This window comes from Danio aesculapii, chromosome 16, assembly GCF_903798145.1.
Source record: "Danio aesculapii chromosome 16, fDanAes4.1, whole genome shotgun sequence".
NCBI classification, from domain to species: domain Eukaryota; kingdom Metazoa; phylum Chordata; class Actinopteri; order Cypriniformes; family Danionidae; genus Danio; species Danio aesculapii.
In genome coordinates, this window is record NC_079450.1 from 37,152,522 (window position 1) to 37,174,822 (window position 22,301).

The window sequence follows — 22,301 nt, forward strand, 5'->3', positions numbered from 1 at the left end:
AGAGTTCACCAGGTCAAAAATGTTCATATAAACAGACTTGTGGCAATTTTTGCTGGGAAAAATTTGCCTACATTTTAGAAGAACATATCAGTAAACATAACAATTAAATTTTTTCATATTAATAAATAAAAAGAGTCACAATAAGTAAACTTGTCTTTCAAACCTAAATTTTATGTTGAATCAAAATAATTCCAATATTTCTGCCACCAAAAGACTGGTACAAGTCACTAATGTAATGTGCATTTTTTTTACAAGTCACTACTGCATTAAGTAACAACTAAAAATGATCAATTTATGAGCAATATTACATGAGTAGCACTGTAATATGGCTGTATATCAGCACTGCTGCGATTTGTACAAAAGGTACAAGGATGCATCCCCCGCCCCCTTTCCAAAGGATACTGAGCACAACAAAAGGGTACCAAAAGATGAAGCGAGACGTGCAACTGAATGCTATTGGTTTACAGACAAATGTCACCATCGCATGTAAAAGCCAGAAGTGCCATTTTTTAAAAACATAGCAGAGACATTACATCATAATAATATAAACACATCAAATAATGAGCCGTGGTTGACCCGAGCTCAAACAAACCTTGTCGTCTTGTCAATCCAATTAGATCTACTTATTTTGTAAACAAAGCAAGTCTCTCATATGATACATCTACTTAAAGAGAGAAAATATTACTTTACAAACTGTATTGTGAATAAATCATATGAGTACTGAAATTAATTTAAAAACTGAAAAAATATAAATTTACACACATTTACACAAGTAAATAAATAGACTCAATGATGGGCTAAAAATCAGTGGAATTCTGTGGATTTTTGCACGTGCAGAATCCATGTGGGCCTACTTATAAATACGTATAAATGTATAAATTTAAAAAAATCTATGAAACCATATTATGAATATATGACTTTATTAATTAATTTATTCATTTTCCTTCAGCTCAGTCTCTATTTTAGAGGTCACCACAGTGGAATGAAACGCCAACTATTCCAGCATATGTTTTATGCAGCGGATGGCCTTCCAGCCACAACCCAGTACTGGGAAATTATTAATTTGTTTCTTACATTACTGTTCTTTGGATACATCAACTGACCCCTTAAACAATACAAAGATCCGGAAAGTGTTAGTGCACCCAATTTATAAATGTAAAGCCAAAAAAAAAGTGCAGACATAAAAACAACAAAGATGGCAAAAAAATAAATAAAATAAAAGACCTGTAGTGACCAAAACATAAGACGACACAAGCCGACCCATCCTCATTAGTATGCACACTGTGCTCTCACCTCTTGTGTGGCTGGAGGTCTGTTTCACGGGAGCGGCGTTTGAGGCGGGATGGCTCGCTGTGCAGAGTTTCACCGTCAGGTACACTGCCCGGTTCAGACAGCACGGCTGGAGACGGTGCAGGACTGAGGGCGAATGGCACAGGGCACGGCTCCTTACAGCATGTACTCTGGGTCTCGTATCTTATTAGTCGAGACTGCAGCCTTACAAAGCCTCGGTCTCGCTCAAGAGCTTTGCGCTCATCCAGACAGAACCTGTAAATCACACCCAGAGAAGGCTTGAGAAAACAGAGGAAATGGGGAGGATGGGTTTCTATGTAGAAACACATTCATGCACACTTACTCTATTCCGTGATAGTGGGACCTGGCAGCCTTTAAGAATGGAAGCTTGGTTACTTTTCTGGGTGTGAGGTCAGGAGACAACTGAAAAGCATGTTCCCTGCACAGCACACACACACAAACAATTTCAGAAATATTCGGTTCTAGAGACTCAGTTCTGCATAACTTGTGTGAGCGCATATTTTCCTCCTAAAACAAATAAAATGACAATACATTTATTTTGCTTCTGTTGAACACCAAGATATGTTGAAGAATGTTGGAATCCAGTAGCCAGTAGTTGGAAAAATAAATACAATTGAAGTAAACGTATATGGTTTCCAATTTTCCTTTAAAATATCTTCTTTTTTATATAACAGAAGAAAAAAAAACATCTCAAACAGGTGCGGAACAAGTGAATGGTGAGTAAATGATGACAGAATCTTCTTTTTTGGATGAACTATCGCCTTTAAGAATGTGGTACTTTTTACGTTCCTCTTCGTCTTGCTCACTGACTAGTTTGACAAGCACAGTATCTCCTAATGGACTCTTTCAGTCTCCACATTGAGCTTAAGGCTGCACTTTTGTACACACTGTCTGAGAGGATGGCAGTTTAGGCTGAACACTGACAGTGTGCGCAAACATCCACAAACACTCCTGATGAGGACAGTGTGTGAAATATACTTTGGGCTAAGGTTAAGTTCTACATGTTCACATACTGTAATATGTTTATCCCGCTTTTTTAGTCAGGATCAAAAAACAAACAAACAATGCAATTAGTTGCTGGTTTGCTTCACTTTTACACTGTCGTTTTTAACACTGGAAATACCAGAACTACTAGAACGGCCACAGTGATCATTCTGACCGTCCTGCACCAAATAACTTTGTCAACTTTGTCATCAATAGAAGGTTCTATTGAAAATTAAAATTATGCTTTAACGTTCTGTTAGGGCTGAGCGATTAAGGAAAAAATATCACAATATAATGTTTAATATCATTCAACATCGATAATTATTGAATATTTTTTACAATCTATTTAGGTATATTAGGATTTTTTATTTATTTGACCATTTTGTTTATATATACCAACATTACTAAGTCTATAATAAGTGTCTATATTAATCACACAGTAAACCACAAACTCTATTAACAAAACCAATTATGATAATCAAAGCTGAGCTTTCAAGTAAAGGAACCAGCCATCAATATTCAAATACATACTGCAAAATTGATGACTATATTGCCACCTATGCTAAAAACTCTTTGAGATGGGGAGTTAGTGGCTGGAATGCACAAGTAAAGAAACCAAAAAGGCACTCTGGCGACATCCGTGCATCATTTATATTTGCAATCCCCTCACTGCTTGTCACAGTTCTCATTTCCGCTTGTGTTGTTATTCTGACCTGAGGTGACGAAACCCAACCAGAGTCTGTTGACATGTTGCGTCTAAAAGCACATGAAAAGCACGAGCGCATGGATTGGGTTTCCTTACTCATTTTCAATTAAGGTTGTGCGATGTTGACCAATTTGGCATCGTACGATGTCTAATGATAAACATTGCGATGGACGATGACATTGTCATCATAGGCAGCGCTGAATTAATTATTTGTGAATAATTAATTCATTCATAATGAATGAATTATTTGTAGCCTAACGTTTCAACTACCTGACCCGCATGTTCTTTGTTTTACCCATAACCAAATCAGAAATAAATAAAGATAAGTTACACACAAATTACCAACTGTCAATCACTTTTACCGCAGGACTCTGGCATGAATAGGCCGAGTGATCTGTGTCGTTATAATGGCGACGACAAACTTGGTTGGTAAAAAAGGTGCACAACCAACAGGAACCAACCAACAGTATATGAGGTTTTTGCCTCATGCAAGTAAAAGCATGAAAGCGAAGCAGTGTACTGACACTGTAAAACATTACCTGATATAGTAGATTCAAAAGACCGAAGAGTCATTAGATAGAGACAAGATTAATTAAATATCACGTTTAACAACTTTAGTGAGACGCAATCCAGTGGTCCATCCTTGATAAACTGTTCAACATGCACTGTTCTCTGGCCTCAATCTCCACCTCGGCTGCGTCAGTTAAACAGCACAGTGACAGACATGAAATAAGCAGATCTCATGTAACGTTTGTGAGAAATACTACAGTAAGAACTTTCACAACGAATATTGGATGTATTTCTTGTGGAGTTGAAACGATGAGTCACACACAATGTCATTATAAAGGTTACGCATGCACACAAACAGCGAACACGAACACAGCGCGCACATTTAACTGCACTGTTTTTGCACACAAAAGTGACAGGATACACATTAATATCCACTGCTGTATAGCAAGGACATCCGTTATGTTAATGCACAAAATAAACCTGATTTAACGTCCAAAAACCAGTCTCTTTTATGATTGTACAAACACTATGTGGCTGTGGGGATAAAGTAAAGACGGTAAAAAAAATAAAAAAAAATAAATAAATAAAATCGCTCTAATTCATTACAAACAAGCACTGTTTTAAAAATGTCTTAAACTTGTAAAACTCATTCTTGATCACATTTGATGATGATTGATGATCACAGAGAGCTGAAAAGATCTTTTAATCCCAGTTGCTTTGCACACGTCTTGTCTTGTTGATATGATTATACGGGTTACTACGAAGATATGTTAATACGCGGCTGTGATTTTCATCATAGGTGCCATTTAACTTAGCTATTAAACTACTCAATTTTAAAATACTCATAATTACTGCCTCTGTAGTTTTAGTTTTAAGACTGAACCTAAAGATTAAAAAAAATATATATATATATCAATATTACACACACGCACACATACACACAAAATAAGGAACTTACTGAACATCTAGAATAATGCTGTGTCATGGCCTAAACACAGTTGATGTAGGATCCTTTTTCAATCCTTTTATGCTGCTTTGTTCATTTTAAAACTTGAAAGGTCACATTTGCTGTACTTTATTACACTCAAAAGAGTGGATAGGAAATTCTTAACCTACTGTAACCCGCAGAAGTCAGTCACGTGAGTTAGAAACAGCAGGAGAAGAAGTATATAAAATATTTTCATTTGTGTAAACCATCCCTTCAAGACAAGTGCAAAGTTTTAAAACTTTCTGCCATGCACACACATACATTTGGCCCCTGCTTGTCTTGAGGGACTTGAAATCCAGTTATAATAAGCTAGGAGGAAAAAAAGTCATTAAGAGACATCATGTCAGACAGAGTGTGTGTGTGTACGACCAACCCTCTGAGCACTGGCAGCGGCTGTAGCTCTCCGCTCGGCAGTCCATCAGGGGTGAAGTGTTTGAGCAGCTCTCTGGCATCCAGCAGTGTAGAAGTTCCCCTCTGGCTATCTTTAGGCCCCATCAGACTCTCAGAGGAACCACTGCTGAACAGCCTGCACCTGTGGACGGCACTGAAATTTATTCATCCAACAGAGCACAAACGGACTGTTCCAACCAACACGCAAGCCACTTCCCCATCTGATATCTAATTCAGAGTTCATTAAGCCATCCACAGAGACAATAACTCAAGGCTTTGGAGCGGTAAGCTTTTATATGAGGTGATGTGGTAACATACGGTTTACCTGGATCTTTGTCGGACTCTCTGTATGTTCTCATAGTTTTGTAGGACACTTCTCTCTGGCCATTCTGAGTAAGAATGCTTCGTTTCTTTGAAAGAGAAATAGAGAGAGATTTTTAAGTTTATTGCCATATCACCTTCTCTGGCTATGTCAAGGCAAAAAACATAACACTTTCAAACATTTTATAAATATCATTTTTCTATAACAATAAAAAGACATCAACAACAATAAGTAATACATAAATAAGATTTGTTTTTATATTTATTTGATGATGAACAAGTAAGATACATGTATATTCTGTCTTACAATAGATGTGGTGTAGAGGAATGCAATGAAACCAGGGATGCATGATACAGTGCATCTGGAAAGTATTCATAGCGCTTCACTTTTTCCACATTTTTTATGTTACAGCCTTATTCCAAAATGGATAAAATTAATTTAATTTCTTAAAATTCTTCACACAATACCCCATAATGACAATGTGAAAAAAAAATGTTTTTTTTAAATTGTTGCAAATTTATTTTATCACATGTACATAAGTGTTCACATCCTTTGCCGTGAAGCTCTAAATTGAGCTCAGGTACATTCTGTTTCCACTGATCATTCTTGAGATGTTTCAGCAGCTTAATTGCAGTTCACATGTGGTAAATTTAGTTGATTGGACATGATTTAAAAAGGCAAACACCTGTCTAAATAAGGTCCCAGAGTTGACAATGCATGTCAAAGCACAAACCAAGCATGAAGACAAAGGACATGTGCAGTGGGTGAATTGGGTAAGCTAAATTGGCCGTAGTGGATATGTGTGAAGGAGTGCGTATGGATGTTTTCTAGTGATGGGTTAAAGCTGGAACGGCATACGTTGCCTAAAACAAATGCTGGATAAATTGGCGGTACATTCCGCTGTGGTGACCCCAGATTAATAAAGGGACAAATGAATGCATGGATGTTAATGGCCAGATTGGGTAGCAATACATGAACAAAGAAAAATTAAGACACTTTAACAAAAAGGTTTTAAGACCTCCAACACAATATTTCAGTCAATTTAAGAGTTTTTAAAGGCCTAAAATTCTGCTTTTGGGATTGAAGACTTTTTAGACCTTGCGAACACCCTGGGCTTGGCAAATAAAGCTATTTAAGTCATCTGGTGAAATTGTATTTTTAATCGCAATATATATAGCAGAGAAAAAAAATACTGAAAAAAATTATGTTACATTTTTCCAATATCTTGCAGCCATATGACCAAGAATATTATATTTCATTTTTACAAACAAATTGAAAAAAAAAGGAAAATAAAAAAAAAAGAAATAGAAAAAAAAAAAAAAAACAATGTTAGCGAAAACATATTTGCTTTATCTCAGACTACATTACCTGCAAGGCAATCACTGAATTATAATAATACAATAAACTATAATAAATATAATAACTGGAATAATGATGTTATGCTTCTTTGGCTACTATAAACAAATCAGCTGTGTAGGTATTTAATATGCATTACACAGAAATCTAATAATAAAATAACTGAATGGCTGAAAGTAATAGGTTCCTCTTATAGATACATCAGGGGTCACGATCAGCACTGATGCTGGTGTATGGTTAAATCAAAGCAGCAGTGATTAAACGAGCACTGCATCAACATGGGATGTCCTGGCAAATATGGGATGGCTGGCAATCCTACCACCCTATAGTATGTATATAACTGGATAAGATTTAGCCATTTGAAGCAGAATAGACATGATCAATCGTCAATTATTAGTTGACAACGCTACTATGGATAATAGTAGCGATCAAACCTGCTTCTATCAAACCTCTTCAGCTGCTTCAGAATGCAGCAGCACGAGTGGTCTTTGATGAACCCAAAAGAGCACGTCACTCCGCTACTCACCCGTTTGCACTGGCTGTCAGTTGCTGCTCGCATAGAATTCAAAGCTCTGATGTTTGCTTACAAAGCGACCTCTGGCTTTGCTCCTTCTTATCTGCTCTCACTTCTGCAGATTTATGTGCCCCCCAGAAACTTGCGTTCTGTGAATGAACCACGAGGCGACGTTCAATCCCTAAGAGGGAAGAAATCACTTTCCCGAACTCTCGCATTCAATCTGCCCAGTTGGTGGAATGAACTCCTTAACTACATCAGAACAGCAGAGTCACTTGCTGTCTTTAAGAAACGACTAAAAACTCAACTATTTAGTCTCCACTTTCCTTCCTAATCTTAACTGCCTCTCTGGCTATACCACTAACTGTACACTCTCTCAAAAAAAAAAAAACTTTACTAATGCTTTGCTTCTTAGACTTTACACACCTGAAACTTGTCTATAGCACTTGTTCAATGCTGCTCTTATAGTTGTGTAAATTGCTTCCTTGTCCTCATTTGTAAGTCGCTTTGGATAAAAGTGTCTGCTAAATGACTAAATGTAAATGTAAAAATAAAAAAACAGCTCCGTGTTAAAGTTCTCCTTACCATTTTTCTTAGAAGACGAAGGTTGTTTCCTCTTCTCCAGGCACATGTGTTCAGAAGCTCTGGGCAGGGAAGAGTCATGCATTTGAAGGTACTGCTCTCTGGCCAGATTTAGAAGAGCCTTCAGTTCATTCACAGGAATGGCAGCAGATTTCTGGGCATCCTCGCGTCGTCCTAACCACAGATCAAATGCATACATGTCTTAAAAATCATATATTTTCAAATCAGTCTTGATCTGTTGTGCAATTTCTTGGTCAGAAAAATTGCTCAGGAGAGGTTTTTGAAGCAAGTAAATCATTGTTCATGCAAAAAATGTTGAGTTGCTTCTGAAGACATCTAGATTTTGGTGCATGATAAATATAAAGTAGTCAACGTTTGAAGTGGATCAAAACAGTTCATCAAAAAACTATTCAACAACACCCATTTTTGTCTTGGGTAAATTTTGGATAAAAATTTTGGATACACTTCTCCCGGTGGATACAGTTTTCCCGGTGGTCAGTATGCAAATATATATTTTTCTAAATTATGAAAATTATAATTATAATAAAAATATCCCTTTTCTACATTGATGGATACGTGTGTTTGTGTGCATGCAAATGTAATATTCTCCTGCCCTGTTAAATTGGATCTAATCCGTGTCCTGAAACACACACCCTCTCCTGCCTTCACTTCTTATTCTAACGAATGCAGTGATTCGCTTGTGAATGAATCCTTGTTATGAACGACTCGTTCCCTTAGCCGACAATAATACAAGTTTCTGAAACTGCAGCATCTTGTTGTCATATTTCATTTACATTGTTTACTGATTTTATTCAGCAAAACTAGCATAAGCCTAGAATTTAGCATGAGTGTGTGCTACTTTGCTTTATGGTCAGTACAGTAAGAGAATGTATTATCTTCAGCACAAAAGTTCTAACATGCAAAAACATAAAAAACTAAATCTTACCTATGAAATGTTCTGCCTTTGTGCTTTGTTCGCTCAAAAGACCCGGCATCTTCAGATTGGCTTTAGTTTTGACTAGTGCGGTTGAATGACATTTGTCCTGGGAGCACTGTAAAATGAGGTGGAGCTATTGACGCATGCCCAGGGTCCGTATGTGATCTCTAGTGTATATATCTATGATTTATGCATATTTAAAAAGTTGTAAAATGCACAAAAAAGCAGTTGGCTTATTCCCATTGTGGTCTTCCATATTCTTAAAAAAAGAATAAACATCATCAGCTAAGCAACTCGCCACAACAAGATCCTCAAGCTCAACCATAAAACCTCCATTTTTTAAATTCCCTTCTAAAAACACTCTCAAACTGAATCTCTTTAATACTCCTAGGCGATACATTCCAAGGAACAGAGCTAGTGTACCTAAAGCATACCTAATAATGTGACCAGTGAATGAAATGAAAGGTGCAGCAGGTGATTGTCTTCAGAAGCATTTTCGTTGTGCTGGTTGAAAGTCTCTTCACATTCCAATAGTAATGATTAAAGTAAATGATCTAAATGTATTTATGTGTATTTTAATATTCTGGGTAAGGCATAAAACAAAACAAAATTTCATCCAATTAAAAATTGTCTGAAAACTGGTAATTCCCATATAATTCCGACCAGTATCCCAAACTGTCCGTCAACCAATGTAGATTTGTACAACTGCGCACCTCTGTTCACGCAGATCCGCCGTTTGAGTGACATCGCTAAAAACAAATGCTGAATTAAAACTTTTTAAAATCCTGAATTAATATTGGAGTTACGCTGGAGGAAGGATGACACCATGGCTTAAGTTTTGCTTTTAAACAGGTAATGTTATGTTTTAAAACTATTTTAGTCACGCAAAGCTGATGTAGATTCTGTTGTTACGAATGGGATATCTGCAAAGAAGTGTTGTTCAGCTACTGAAATCTTCCGGTAAAAGATTGATGTGACTATTTTCAGTTTTTTATTTTTATTTAGTTTAACAACAAAACATCAGTAAATAGCGCTATTACGCCTAGCCTGCTTTACTGAGGTGAAGTTGGTTTTATATTCACATTGGTTCATTTTTGAACAATGACAACCTGTGATACACTACCTATCATGCTACTTTGAAAATTCGCTCTGAAATAGCATGTCAGTATGGCTTAGTAATAAGTGTAATTCCTGCACTCCGCCAGCCACTAACTAGCACACAGTAGTGTCTCTAGTAAAACGCGCATGAGAGAGTGAGACCAGCGATCCTTGCATGAAATATTGCACATTATGACAAGTTTTGCTAGCAACACAACAGAAAACATGCTAGATATAATACAGTTTTTCATTCAGAATTGAAGTATTATAGGGCTGGGTGATTTGTCCTAAAATCAAAATCTCGATTATTTGAACATTTTAACAAGATTCCGATTAATGAACGATTATTTTATTTACTTATTTTTTGCCCTCTCCGCACCGCCTGCACTCGTCAACGCTACCAAGCTGACCAATCACAGAGCTTGCGCTATGCATCATCACAACGTGTAATTACATTTTTAGAGGTCAGAGGGTTATGTGAACGTGTCAAGGCTGCGCCAGACCATACGCTGTGCTCAATGCAAAAGTGTAAACAGAGCGGGGTCACGTGTCTCCACACACGGTAGGGAAAGTATTTGAAAAAACTGACCTGGAAAAATTTGATCAATTAAAAGTTCTGAATGTCGATTTAGATTACTTTTCAATTAATTGCCCAGCCCTAAATTATTATAAAGTACTGTACAGTTTTCTAACTGGCGAATGACATGATCTAGTGGGTTGTCTACTGTCATCTTTAATGTGCACCATCGCGATTACAGGAGACATGGCTTTAGACGGCAGGGGAGGGACTGCTAACCGGTTAGCATTTAGGCAGATCACCTACTGCATCTTTAACATTTATTTTATTGTAACGCACACAAATAACTTTCAAATCAATAACAACAATTATCCCTCTAAAGCAACCCTGATGCCTTTTAAAGAGCACAATTGTTCATGATCACAACATTGTGGGATCTCAAGAGTAATTTGTAATAACAAATCAATAACAAATTGCCCCATGTTTAATGCAGTGTTCGCAGAGAAAAGAACCTTAGAAACTGACCTCAGTTCATCGGCTACAAGACTAATAGCAGCACTCTGATACACACCAATTGTTCCATCAATCACACACTCTATCATGCAACATAAACCTCTGTTAATGCGACAAGTGTTGAGGCTCTGACAAAAGGTCTATTGTTTACTTCTCAAAAGAGAACCTAATTTCTCCAGAAAGTGCTGGTGTGAGATGGACAATGTACGATCAGAGGAATATGATTAGATGTGTGTTCTGGGGCGACTGAGGCACAGCGTGTGAAACCTTCGAGGTCCTGCTGAAAGGTTTTTCCGTTGCTTGGAAACACTTACGGCAGCATTCCTTAAGGACCAGGGTCTGCACCTTGGCCAGCTTTCTCTCCCTGTGCACGAACTGCTCTCTGTGGAGACACGGCAGGGACCGCAGCCAGTCAGCAGTACTGCTCCCTGCGGAGAAAACACAAGAGAGTGAAGAGTCTGGGAATGCAGAAGAGGGAGAGAAGAGATGTGTTAATCATGTAAAAAGTACCAGGAGAGACGGCTGCTAAAATGTCTAATCTAAAGTTTCTCACTTCAGATTTAGGACTGCGGCGCTGTTATTCCCTCTCACAGGATTGCTTTTGGTTACGCTAATGCTCTTATATGTGTACTGTTTTGAAAAGTGAGAGTGGTTGCCTATTTTCTATGACACTTAAGCAGGAGCTAAAATTAAAGTATGTCACGCATTTCTAAAACTACAAAAGCATTCAAAACGTTTGAAAACCATGCAATAAGTTTACTGCGGCAAGCATTTGTATGAAGACAAAGCTGCAATAATGCCTGACACAATCGCAACCAGTCAAATGGTGTTTAATGTTTAAATGTACATTCACTCAAGCTACTGGGCATGAGGCAGCAGAAATAGAAAGCCAGCTATCTGAAATGCATTAATGCCACACATCACAGCCACAGTCTGTTCAACACTTCAGACTACACTTTACCTCTTGCAGTGCTTTTAAAAGTATGTATAGATCTTTCACATTAGAAAATCCAAATTTGATAATAAAGAAATATAAATATATGATAATAAATAAGGCCTTTTTAACAAGTGATATCCAAATATTTGAAAGTTAACGTTACGGGGTTATTATCTTGACATTACTTCATTAGCTACCTTTTAAAATAAAAATAGACTGAAATTATACAGGTGCCACAGTGACTCAGTGGTTACAACTGTCGCCTCAGCAAGAAGGTCACTGGTTTGAGTCCCGGCTGGGTCAGTTGGCATTTCTGTGTGGAGTTTGCATGTTCTCCCAGTGTGAGTTTCCTCCAGGTGCTCCGGTTTCCCCCAGAGTTCAAAGACATATGGTACAGGTGAACTGGATGAACTAAATTGGCCACAGTGTGTGAGTGTGTGTGTGAGAGAATCTGGGAGTATATGGGTGTTTCCCAGTACTGGATTACAGCTGGACAGGCACCCACTGCGTAAAAACAAATAGCTGGAAATTGCTTATTCAGCTGTGGCGACCCCCTGCTAATCTGGGACTAAGCCAAAAGGAAAATGAATGAATGAATGAAAGAAATTATACATCTACGCTAATATGAAGCAAGAAAGAAAATCTAACTGTATAAATTTTTTGGGGGGATTATATTATGTGAAACTCATTATCTAAAATGACAATTATCAGTGTTGACTTTGATGGCTTTGACCATGCATAACTTATTAATGGATTACTTCACTCAAAAATAAAATATTATTTGCTCACCCTTCTGTCATTTAAATCCCCTGAGACACCAATTAGGATATTTTAGATAATATCCGAGAGGTCTCTCATCTTCTATTTACAACAACTGAGATGTTCAAAGTCCAGAAAAGGGACCCGAAACATTGGCAAAACATTCCAAGTGACATCAGTGGTTAAACTGTAATCATACAAAGCTTAATGAACAGTTGTGTGACCCTCAAAAAAGGAGAAAATAAGCTTCGTATGATTAAAGTTGAACCACTAAAGTTACAGTTGAGGACAAAATTATGTGATATTTTTATTCTTTTTTTCAAATATAAGTGATGTTTAATGAAGCAAAGACATTTTCACAGTATTTCATAAATACTTTTTTCTTCTGGGGATTTTAGTTTGGCTGTAATAAAAGCAGTTTTTTTGGGTCAATATTATAAGCCCTCCTATTTTTTTTTTTAGATTGGCTACAGTTCAACTGTTGACCAATAACTTGTCTAATTAGCCTAGTTAAGCCTTTAAAATTGCACTTTCCACTAAATACTAGTTCGTATCTAGCTAAATAATTAGTAGAATATCATGTAATTTCATCATGGCAAAGGCAACAGAAATATGTAATTTGAAATTAGCTAGAATGTTTAAAAAGGTGTTAAAAAAAATCTCTCTGTTAAACGGCACTTGGTAAATACATTCATTCATTCATTCATTTTCCTTTGGCTTAGTCCCTTTATTCATCAAGGATGGCCTTCCAGCTGCAACCCAGTACTGGGAAACACCCATACACACACACACTCATACACTATAGCCAATTTAGTTTATTCAATTCACCCATACTGCATGTTTTTGAACTGTGGAAGAAACCGGAGCACCTGGAGAAAACACACGCCAGCACAGGGAGAACATGCAAACTCCACACAGAAATGCCAACTGATCCAGCTGGGGCTTGAACCAGCGACCTTCTTGCTGTGAGAGGTGACAGTGCTAATCACTGAGCCACCGCGTCACCACTTGGGAAATAGTTTTAAAATAAAAATTTTACAGGAGGGCTAATAATTTTGACTTCAACTGAACATCTCATGACCCTTGCTGTCTATGTAAGTTTGAGAGCTCCCAGATTTCATCTAATATATTTTGTGTCCTGAAGATAAAAATGAAGCTCTCGGGGGATTGCAACAACATGAAGAGAAGTAATAATAACATAATTTTCATTCTTGGATGAAATAATGTTTTAATGTCTGTGCACTAATGGACTAAACATATGGCTCTGAGATTACTCTTAAATATAGAATTGGGTATATTATAAAAAAGTATGAATTCTGATATTATTTATCAATTCAAAGTTCTATTGAGAATATTCCCAGATTCGTGTCAATATGTGCAAAAAGTCAAACATCTATAGCATTTGTTAAATGCCATTAGTTGCAGCAGAATGCCACAAACAAACAAACAAAAAAAAAACAGTAGACTTAATTTATGTGAAAGTTTGGCACATCATTCGTCTGCATCGAGCTATGCAGCCTACACATGCAGGGTTTGTATGCATGGAACTTTGAATTTTGCTGGAACTATGACCTAGTGCAAGTTAATTCTCATTCACTGACATCATTTATACATCCTAACAGAATGTGTGACTATGAGGAATGATTAACTAAATATTTATGTTAGTATGCATGTTCAAGAGACATTCAAATCCCAACCCTACTCAAAAGTAAACAGAAAGGAACATATATTCTGAACATATTTATATTTATCACTTTATTTATATTATACATATTCTATACTTCACTTTTAAGTGTACACTTGGGTCAACAGAAAATTTGTCACTAGAATAGTATGCGCCCTACCATATTTTTTTTTCAACATGTGCTTTGAATGTTTTGCACCAATTAGTTTTTCTAGAAGAAACAAAGAAAGAACTGGGTTTTGTTTTCATATTGTTTTTCCAGCTGAAATAAAAGAGAAAAGCAGAACAAGAAAAACAACATAAAAACCCATATTGAAAACCACTATATGAGGGGATTAAAACATAACGTATATGCAATTATGTTTTAAAACAAAACATTGTTATAAATCATAACTTTTTAAAGTGAGAAAGCATATACATCTAACCAAGAAGGATTTATGCTTTGAAAATCTGTGTGTTTGGCTATGTGCCTAAATGGATATAAATGACAGAAAAAGGGTGCAAATTATGAATTAGCTACCTCTAAAACATACAATCTAGGATTTTTCTTTAAACAAATTCGTCATTATGAAAGTAAAATATGACAAAAAAGCCCTAATGATATTTTAATCTGGCTGGCTTGTGGCAAGCTGCTTATAGAAACTACACAGGTACCAAGCACCTCTTCAGAATGCATTTAGAGGGAGAGCACACCTCAGGGGATCCTGGGAGCGCTCGTTACAATGCACTTTCTCAGAAAAGCCCTTGTATGAGCAGAACATCCATTTCTTTTCCTGTTTTGGCCATCATTTATAGAATAAGTAGATGGTGCCAAACTATTGATGCAGAGTTGGGCATAACAAATAACCACTCGCCTGAGGTCTGTGGTCTTCAGTTATCAAGCCCAGTTGAATTATAGATCTGGCACAACCTTCTGAGCTCCACAGGACCCTTTGAGCAAACCCACGCATCCTCTGATCTCATGAGCAGCAATTTACCCTGACAAAAGTCTCCTGCAGTGGGCTTAAATGGAGCCACTCTCTCTGTACAAAGAGCTAATAAGAGTAGCAGTGAACCACAAACCACCTGATTAAGCGAGTTACAAATAAATGTTAACCAATGAGAAAATCTATGAGAAACAGCGAAAAGTGAGAGGCTTTAAAACCATTATACTTTGAGAAAGGAATAAATACATTTGCATAAGGCCTACATCCTTTTCATGTTCCACATTTTATATCACAATTGTTTTTCAGTTGTGACGGAGATAAAACTAGGAGCCCTGGTGAACTTTTAAGTGCCAAACTGTTGTTTTTGACAAGAGCATGCTTGTTTATTTGTTTGCATCTACAGTATATGGAATACCAAGTCTGGGTCTTTGTTATTTTCAATTCAGCGCTTTCAATTAGGGCTGCACAATATATTATTTCAGCATCAACATCACAGTCTATGCATCTGAAATACTATGATGTGCGATGTCAAGCAGAAATTCATAGCAAACCAAGGACCACTGTTCGTAAATGTATGCAGTAATGGACAAAGTAGACAAATCAGGTACTAGATTTAAAGAGCCCCTATTATGGGTTTTGGAAAATGACAGCTCTAAGTGAATGAAAACATCCAGCTGAGGGTTAAATCTGAAGATGCAGCTTATTTAAAAATATAGACTTTTTAAAATAAAAGATTCAACTCAGAGTTGTTTAAATGATTTGTCGTTCGTCTGGATATTTTGCCAGTTCGTATCGACATAGACACGAAACAATACCAAATATGACCTGCTGAATCTGGTTAAACGTGAACGTGCCTTTCCCTTCAGACACTAGTGGAGTGTGAGGGATCATGAGATTGATCATGACGCGATGATTACATTCACTGAGAGATGGCCTGACATGCGGCTGTGGGGAATAAAGGGTTAAAGTTCTTTTTTTTTTACAACACCATCACAGTATAGCCAACCATGAACTGTGTTTGTTCCTGTCATTTGTCTGATGATTGATTGATTGAATACTCTACCCTGCATCGCCGGATGTTTGTTATTAAAGGAAGGAGCAGCAAAGACTACTAATATATGGGTCTTTGTCAGTAACTGTTACTGTTTGTATGGAACAGTTTCTTCTTCCTCCAGATCCTGTGTTTTTCTTTCCTACATAACATGTAAGTGTGAATAAAATTGTTGCCTCGTTTTCTGTAGTTTGCAAAATATGTATTTAATTGTGTAATCCTATAGTAGACAGGAGAGCCACCCGGTGTGGTCTTCTGCTGCTGTAGGCCACCCACCTCAAGGTTCAACATGTTGTGCATTCAGAAATGCTTTTCTGCATACCTTGGTTGTAACAAGTGGTTATTTGAGTTACTGTTGCCTTTCTATCAGCTCGAACCAATCTGGCCATTCTCCTCTGACCTCTGGCATCAACAAGGCATTTGCGCCCACAAAACTGCCACTCACTGGATATTTTCTCTTTTTTGGACTGTTCTCTGTAAACCCTGGAGATGGTAGTGAGCGAAAATCCCAGTAGATCAACAGTTTATGAAATACTCAGAGCAGCCCATCTGGAACCAACAACCATGCCACGTTCAAAGTCACTTAAATCATCTTCCCTATTTTCAATAATATATTAATATTATTAGTGATATGTACATTTATGAACTTCAGAACTGTGCAGTTCTGGTCTCTTTCAAGCAAAAAGTTTCTTCAGTGTCATCTTTGTGACATCCAGATGTCTTTTGCAGCTGCTGTGACGAATGAGACTATTGTATGGGTTTAATTTGATTCTAATAAATGTAGATCTTGAATGCCACGGGGTCCAACTTACTTCAGAAGAACCATATTAATGGTCTCGATCTGACAGTACACACTGATTTATAACTATGCTCTAGGCGTACTGTTGCACACTATTGCTGGGAATGTAAATGATTGGTGATCATACCTGAGGAAGATGAAGCTTTTTCCCTGATGAGTGCATTGAGTGTTGATAGGGCAGCTGCTCCATTGATCTGATTGGCTGTGTGGATCATTCGCGCTGTGCAGCCTCCCGATTCTGCCCCCTGAACCAAGAACAGGTAGCGCCCCCTCTCACCTTTTACCTCCACATCAGGCACTGAAATCAGGACGAGTTAATAGTACGCTTGCAAATACACAGGGAAAAGTAGTATGACAGTGTATAATTTAACAATGCGCAACTTATTAAATGTGCATGGCACAATTATACATTTTAACAACCTTCAGAAGAAAGTATGAGGCCAATTTTTTAACAGTAGAAGAATTATGGGTCATGTTCACTCGGCTGGTTTTATAACAGATTTTCAATAAAAGAATGTTTTTTTTTTTTTTACAATCCTCTGTTAACATTTCTTAAAAGCCGGTGAGAGGCAAAACGTTGCTGTAGAATTTTATTTCAGTATGATAATGTATTTCCAACTGAAACTGAATATTGAGTAGGGGCGGGGTATGATAATTGCACTCCTCCTCTCATATTTCACTCACAGCAAACTAACGGTTGGAGGGGCGTGGCTAAGATTATCTGACCAAGCCTTCTCTGACCTGCTTTTCCAGAGCAGAAGCAAAAAAATCAGACTGAGCAAAGATTACCAAAACTAAATTTAATGGATTAGCTAATTGTTCACCTAAAAGCCAAATGTGTGTTTGTAAACCTCCCTATTTTTTTACCTTTTATGTGAAGCTGCTTTGACACAATTTACATTGTATAAGCGCTATACAAATAAAGGTGAATTGAATTATACCTATATAAGCACCAGCAGGTCAAATTGTACTACACAGTGTTTTAACAGAATAATGAAAGTCACAAAGGTGTGTAATAACTTGAGGGAAAGCAAATAGTAAATACATGTTAATTTGTGGACGAACTATTCCTTTAAGTGATGGCCAGCTAGTGATTGTGAATTAAAGCAATAAAATGAAGCTGAAAATAACAATAAGCATATATTTTATTTATCAAAATATGATATATACACGAGTGCTGTTATTGCAGAATAACGCATGGCTATCAGCCAATCAGATTTGAGAACCAGACAGTACAACAACACTATATTTATATTTATAAAACAGTTCTGTCTGTTCTCGAATCTGATTGGCTGATTTCCCTACAATAATCTGCAAATAACAGCCCACGTCCAGCCTCTTCACCCTTCACCCTTTTGTATTACGCCGCCCACAAACAGCAACAAGCAGAGGACACTCTACAGTTTGACAGATACTGCTGCTGTTGGACAACATAATTTAGTTTTGAGGCTTTTTTAGGCGAGAATGCAGTTGCAACTATGCCGTTTATTTATAAGGATAGTGCCTATTTTAAAATATTTATAATTTCTAAGAGACAGTGCATCGGCGGCCATTAGCCTGTCATTGAGTAGAGGAAAGATGGTTGACATCGTTTATCCACAAGATGGCGACATAGACCACATAATAAGCTCTTAGAAAAGAAAAACAGAGAATTTTTTTTCTAACTACAGCTGATCAAATCATTATAAAACTGGTAAATGACATTCTAAGTTGATCTCTCTCTCTTTTGTATGTTATAGTGCTGTATTTATACCATATACTTGTATTGTGTGTATTGAGACTATATTGTATATGAGACTCGCATATGAGGAATGGGTGTATTTTGTATTGGCCACTCTTTGCATTACCCCGAGTTACTTTTTGGTTGGCCATCTGTTTGTTTCTAATGAGTCTCCCGTTTTCATTACTGCAGACTAGTTCAGTAAGAAGAAATTCCTGCATGTGTTAAGCGTTTTTCCTCATCACAAACACATATCTGGTGGTGTTTGCGTTGCTTTGGCTTTTTTGGGGTTAATTATGGTGATCTCCTGATTGCAACAGAAAAAATACTAGGAAATCTCTGTAGACTGATGCCATTTCATGCCGTTCTTGCTTATAATCTTAAAATGTGAGCAAAAAAAAAATAATAATAGCAGATTTTGTCATCACTTTAGACATTATGCTACAAAGTCATCCAAATCCTAGCTCTAAAGTGATGTTGGTGAATTAGCAATGGTTTCTGCTGTTCTAACGTCAGCAACAGATGTAAATGAATGGGCGAAAGAATGTAGTTCCTCATACAAAAAGATTTTTAGACCCTCAGTGTTTGATTTTCTTTTTTATATACACGATTATGCTGTTGAACTGATTTTTGTTTTGTCTATACCATATTTCACAAAAAAATGCAAATTAGAAATTAAAGTGACAAGCAAAAATCCCTGACATTTCATGAACAATAAATAACCAAATAAGTGAATAAGTAAATAAATAAATACATTTCAATGTCTGAAATAGGCAGTTTAAAATTCCGTGACCCTTGAGAACACTGTCAGTCACAATAGTGATTTATAGATTCAAAACAAGTAACAGAAACATTAAATGCAATTCCTCAAAAGCATGAACCTAGACAAATACTTTGCAAATATAGTGGCATAATTTATATTTTTTCTGCATCAATACAGTACAATCTGTAATTGTTCTTTCAAACACTGGCAGTTTTTGGTATACTCCAGGAGGTTAGTGTTAAATGCTGTTCATACCAGGTACATCCTTGGGGCGTTTGGACATGAAGTCTCTCCATTTGCAAGAGCTGAGCTGGGAAGCTGCTGGGAAAGTCTCAGTGCTTATCACACAAGACAGAGAAAACAAAGCTCCCACCTGCAACAGAAACACTTTCTGTCATTGTTACCCAAGTGTTCAGGAATGGAATCAATTCCCAACCAACAATCTCAAGAGGACTTTGACAGCTTTGGCTAAATATCAGTATACATATGTGGCCTGAAGACAATAATTGGTGACGATCGTGTTGGGCTGGCTTACCTCTCCACGCAGTGTGCACAGTTGATCCAAGAGAAGCTTGGCTTTGACAGATTTGGAAACCAATCCACTACAGAAGCACGTCAAGGTGTGAAACCAAACACAGAGGAAAAATGACAAAGCAGTTTACAATATAAATGAGGAACATGCCATCTCAACAATCATTAGCTCTAAGAGCACAGTTCACTGCATGACATTGACAGAAAATTAGTAAATGTATTACTGCTAGAATATGTTTTTTTTTTTATCAGCAACAATAATTCAACAACCTGAAAGGAACACAATATGTTAACATGTTCTCTAAATGTAAATTTATAGGAAGCATACAATGAATTCTTTTAGCAACACTTCAATGTTTGACAATGCAGTGGTGTACCTATCTTTCCTTCAGAATCTATTTAGAAGAAAAACAATCATAAGCTGAAGTGGTTTGAATACAATAAATACATATTGAAATAGCATTTACAGTTCTATCTAATTAAAGTGCAAAAAAAAAAAAAAACAATTGTTAAAAGAAGACACTTTTACCTGGGAAGCAATATGTCACGAGACAATATGTATTGTTTTCTGTGAAATGGATTTAAAATTAAGAAATATCTGCTAGCCGAGTCAGAAATATGTATATCAGTTTTTTAAAGGTGCCCTAGAGTGTACTGATTCAATTGTTACGATTACATGGACACCAATAATCCGATATTGGTCATAATCGAACCTAACAAAAATGGACGTGGAGAGACGTGGAGTGTGAAGATTTTAGTCACATTTTTAAATTGCAGTACAGACATGTAAACACCTTAAACTATTACAGTCGTGTTGGACTTTCAGTGCATTTTGCAGCAGGATAGTCCATACACACACTGCTGGTGACACTATTCTCTGAACCTACCGAGTCAGTGAAGGACCACAGACACCTGCATCACGAAATGCGGAAGGTTTTTTATTTTTGTTTTTCAACAACACTCTTCCAGCAGTTCATACTCGCATCCAATATCTTATTTGTCACAGGGGCATGCATGAAATATTCCTGAATGAAAGTGAAAGTGCCAAACTGCAGTTAAAGTTGACAAAATTAAAAATGAAACACCCAAAATTACATAAAACTCCAGAGGAAATGTGGATAGGGTTGTGACGTTAATCAAATTATGTGCTATAACATGTAAAACGGGATCATGAAAGGAACATTCAAAAAGCAGCTCATGTAAACACCTTAATCATATTATTGTCTTATTCAAATTAAGGTAAATAACTTGATTACTGATATCCATGTAAACGTAGTTATTGTTAAACTGTACTCTGATACCTACATATTAGAAAAGATCTCCAGAAATGCTTATTACTTACATACTTGGCCCATATTTGGTATGGTGTGAATATTAATGAGCTCTGCTCAGACGTTCCACAGCTCTTGTCAGTGCTCGCTCTATATATGTTGAGAATAAAGTATAGGGTAAATGAAACCAATCCATGACAAATGGCACCAACAGAGAAGTACTTAGAGTTTATTATGTGGGTTTAACCCTTTCATGTGTACAATCGCATTGGTGTGATCAGCCTAGGCTGGTTAGAATGTTCAGAATGAACGTCATCTACTACAAAATTCAAATCTGATTTCCTGCAAGGACTGAGACACAGAAAGAGCTGTGCAGTAATTGTCCTGATAATTTATCAGTGACATTCAAAAACATAAGCACTAGCAAATCATAACATTTATGGTTTGTAAAACACATGCTAATATCTATGGATATGGCAATAATAATTATTCATAAACATAATTGGACGATGTTCTTTATACGTGTAATATTTACACTGCTTAAGTAACTAGAATGTTCCGTTTATTCCTCTCCCAGTTAAACAGCAATTTACTCTCCTGTATTTTGGAAGCAATTGATGAATTAACATGTTGTAAATCCAGCAGCCTTGACCTCTTCTGGAGTGTAGATTAACATGGTTGCACTCATCACCCATCATTAAACGATATGATTACTATCATGCCGGTTAAATGACCAAATATATATTCTTAGACATATGTAATTAGAACATTTGTCAGCATTAACAGAAAAGGGAAAAAGAACCTAAATATTACATGTACATAAGCCATATGGGCTGTATTGTCTTGTGATAAACTTAACACGTCGCCATGGAAAGCTAAAGTGATGCATTCTAAGTAACAATCATATTAAAAAAAAACTAATGAAGTGGAGTTAGCAGGAACATTTAAATCATTTAAATCTGTGTTTCTTTTTAGCAGAAAAGGGAAAAAGAAACTAAATATTACATGTACACTTGAAGTCAGAATTATTAGCCCCCCTGAATTATTAGCCCCCCTGTTTACTGACTGACAGGTACGTGATGCATGAGGCTAGCAAACACGACGTAGCTTTCAGGAGGAACACGGTTTCTAT

At 36.8% G+C, this 22,301-nt stretch overlaps 1 protein-coding gene across 1 annotated transcript in view; it reads right to left on the minus strand.

Moving 5' to 3' along the window:
• mtbp (MDM2 binding protein) overlaps window positions 1-22,301 on the minus strand; it is a 46,757-nt gene that overhangs the window by 10,766 nt on the left and 13,690 nt on the right. Inside the window, exons 10-18 of the mRNA XM_056475419.1 lie at window positions 19,903-19,969; window positions 19,623-19,740; window positions 17,012-17,182; window positions 11,043-11,156; window positions 7,667-7,837; window positions 5,215-5,299; window positions 4,873-5,031; window positions 1,634-1,729; window positions 1,294-1,545 (exon numbers count right to left, since the gene is read on the minus strand). Coding sequence (XP_056331394.1) covers window positions 1,294-1,545; window positions 1,634-1,729; window positions 4,873-5,031; window positions 5,215-5,299; window positions 7,667-7,837; window positions 11,043-11,156; window positions 17,012-17,182; window positions 19,623-19,740; window positions 19,903-19,969 — 1,233 coding nt within the window. The remainder of the gene's footprint in view (window positions 1-1,293; window positions 1,546-1,633; window positions 1,730-4,872; window positions 5,032-5,214; window positions 5,300-7,666; window positions 7,838-11,042; window positions 11,157-17,011; window positions 17,183-19,622; window positions 19,741-19,902; window positions 19,970-22,301) is intronic.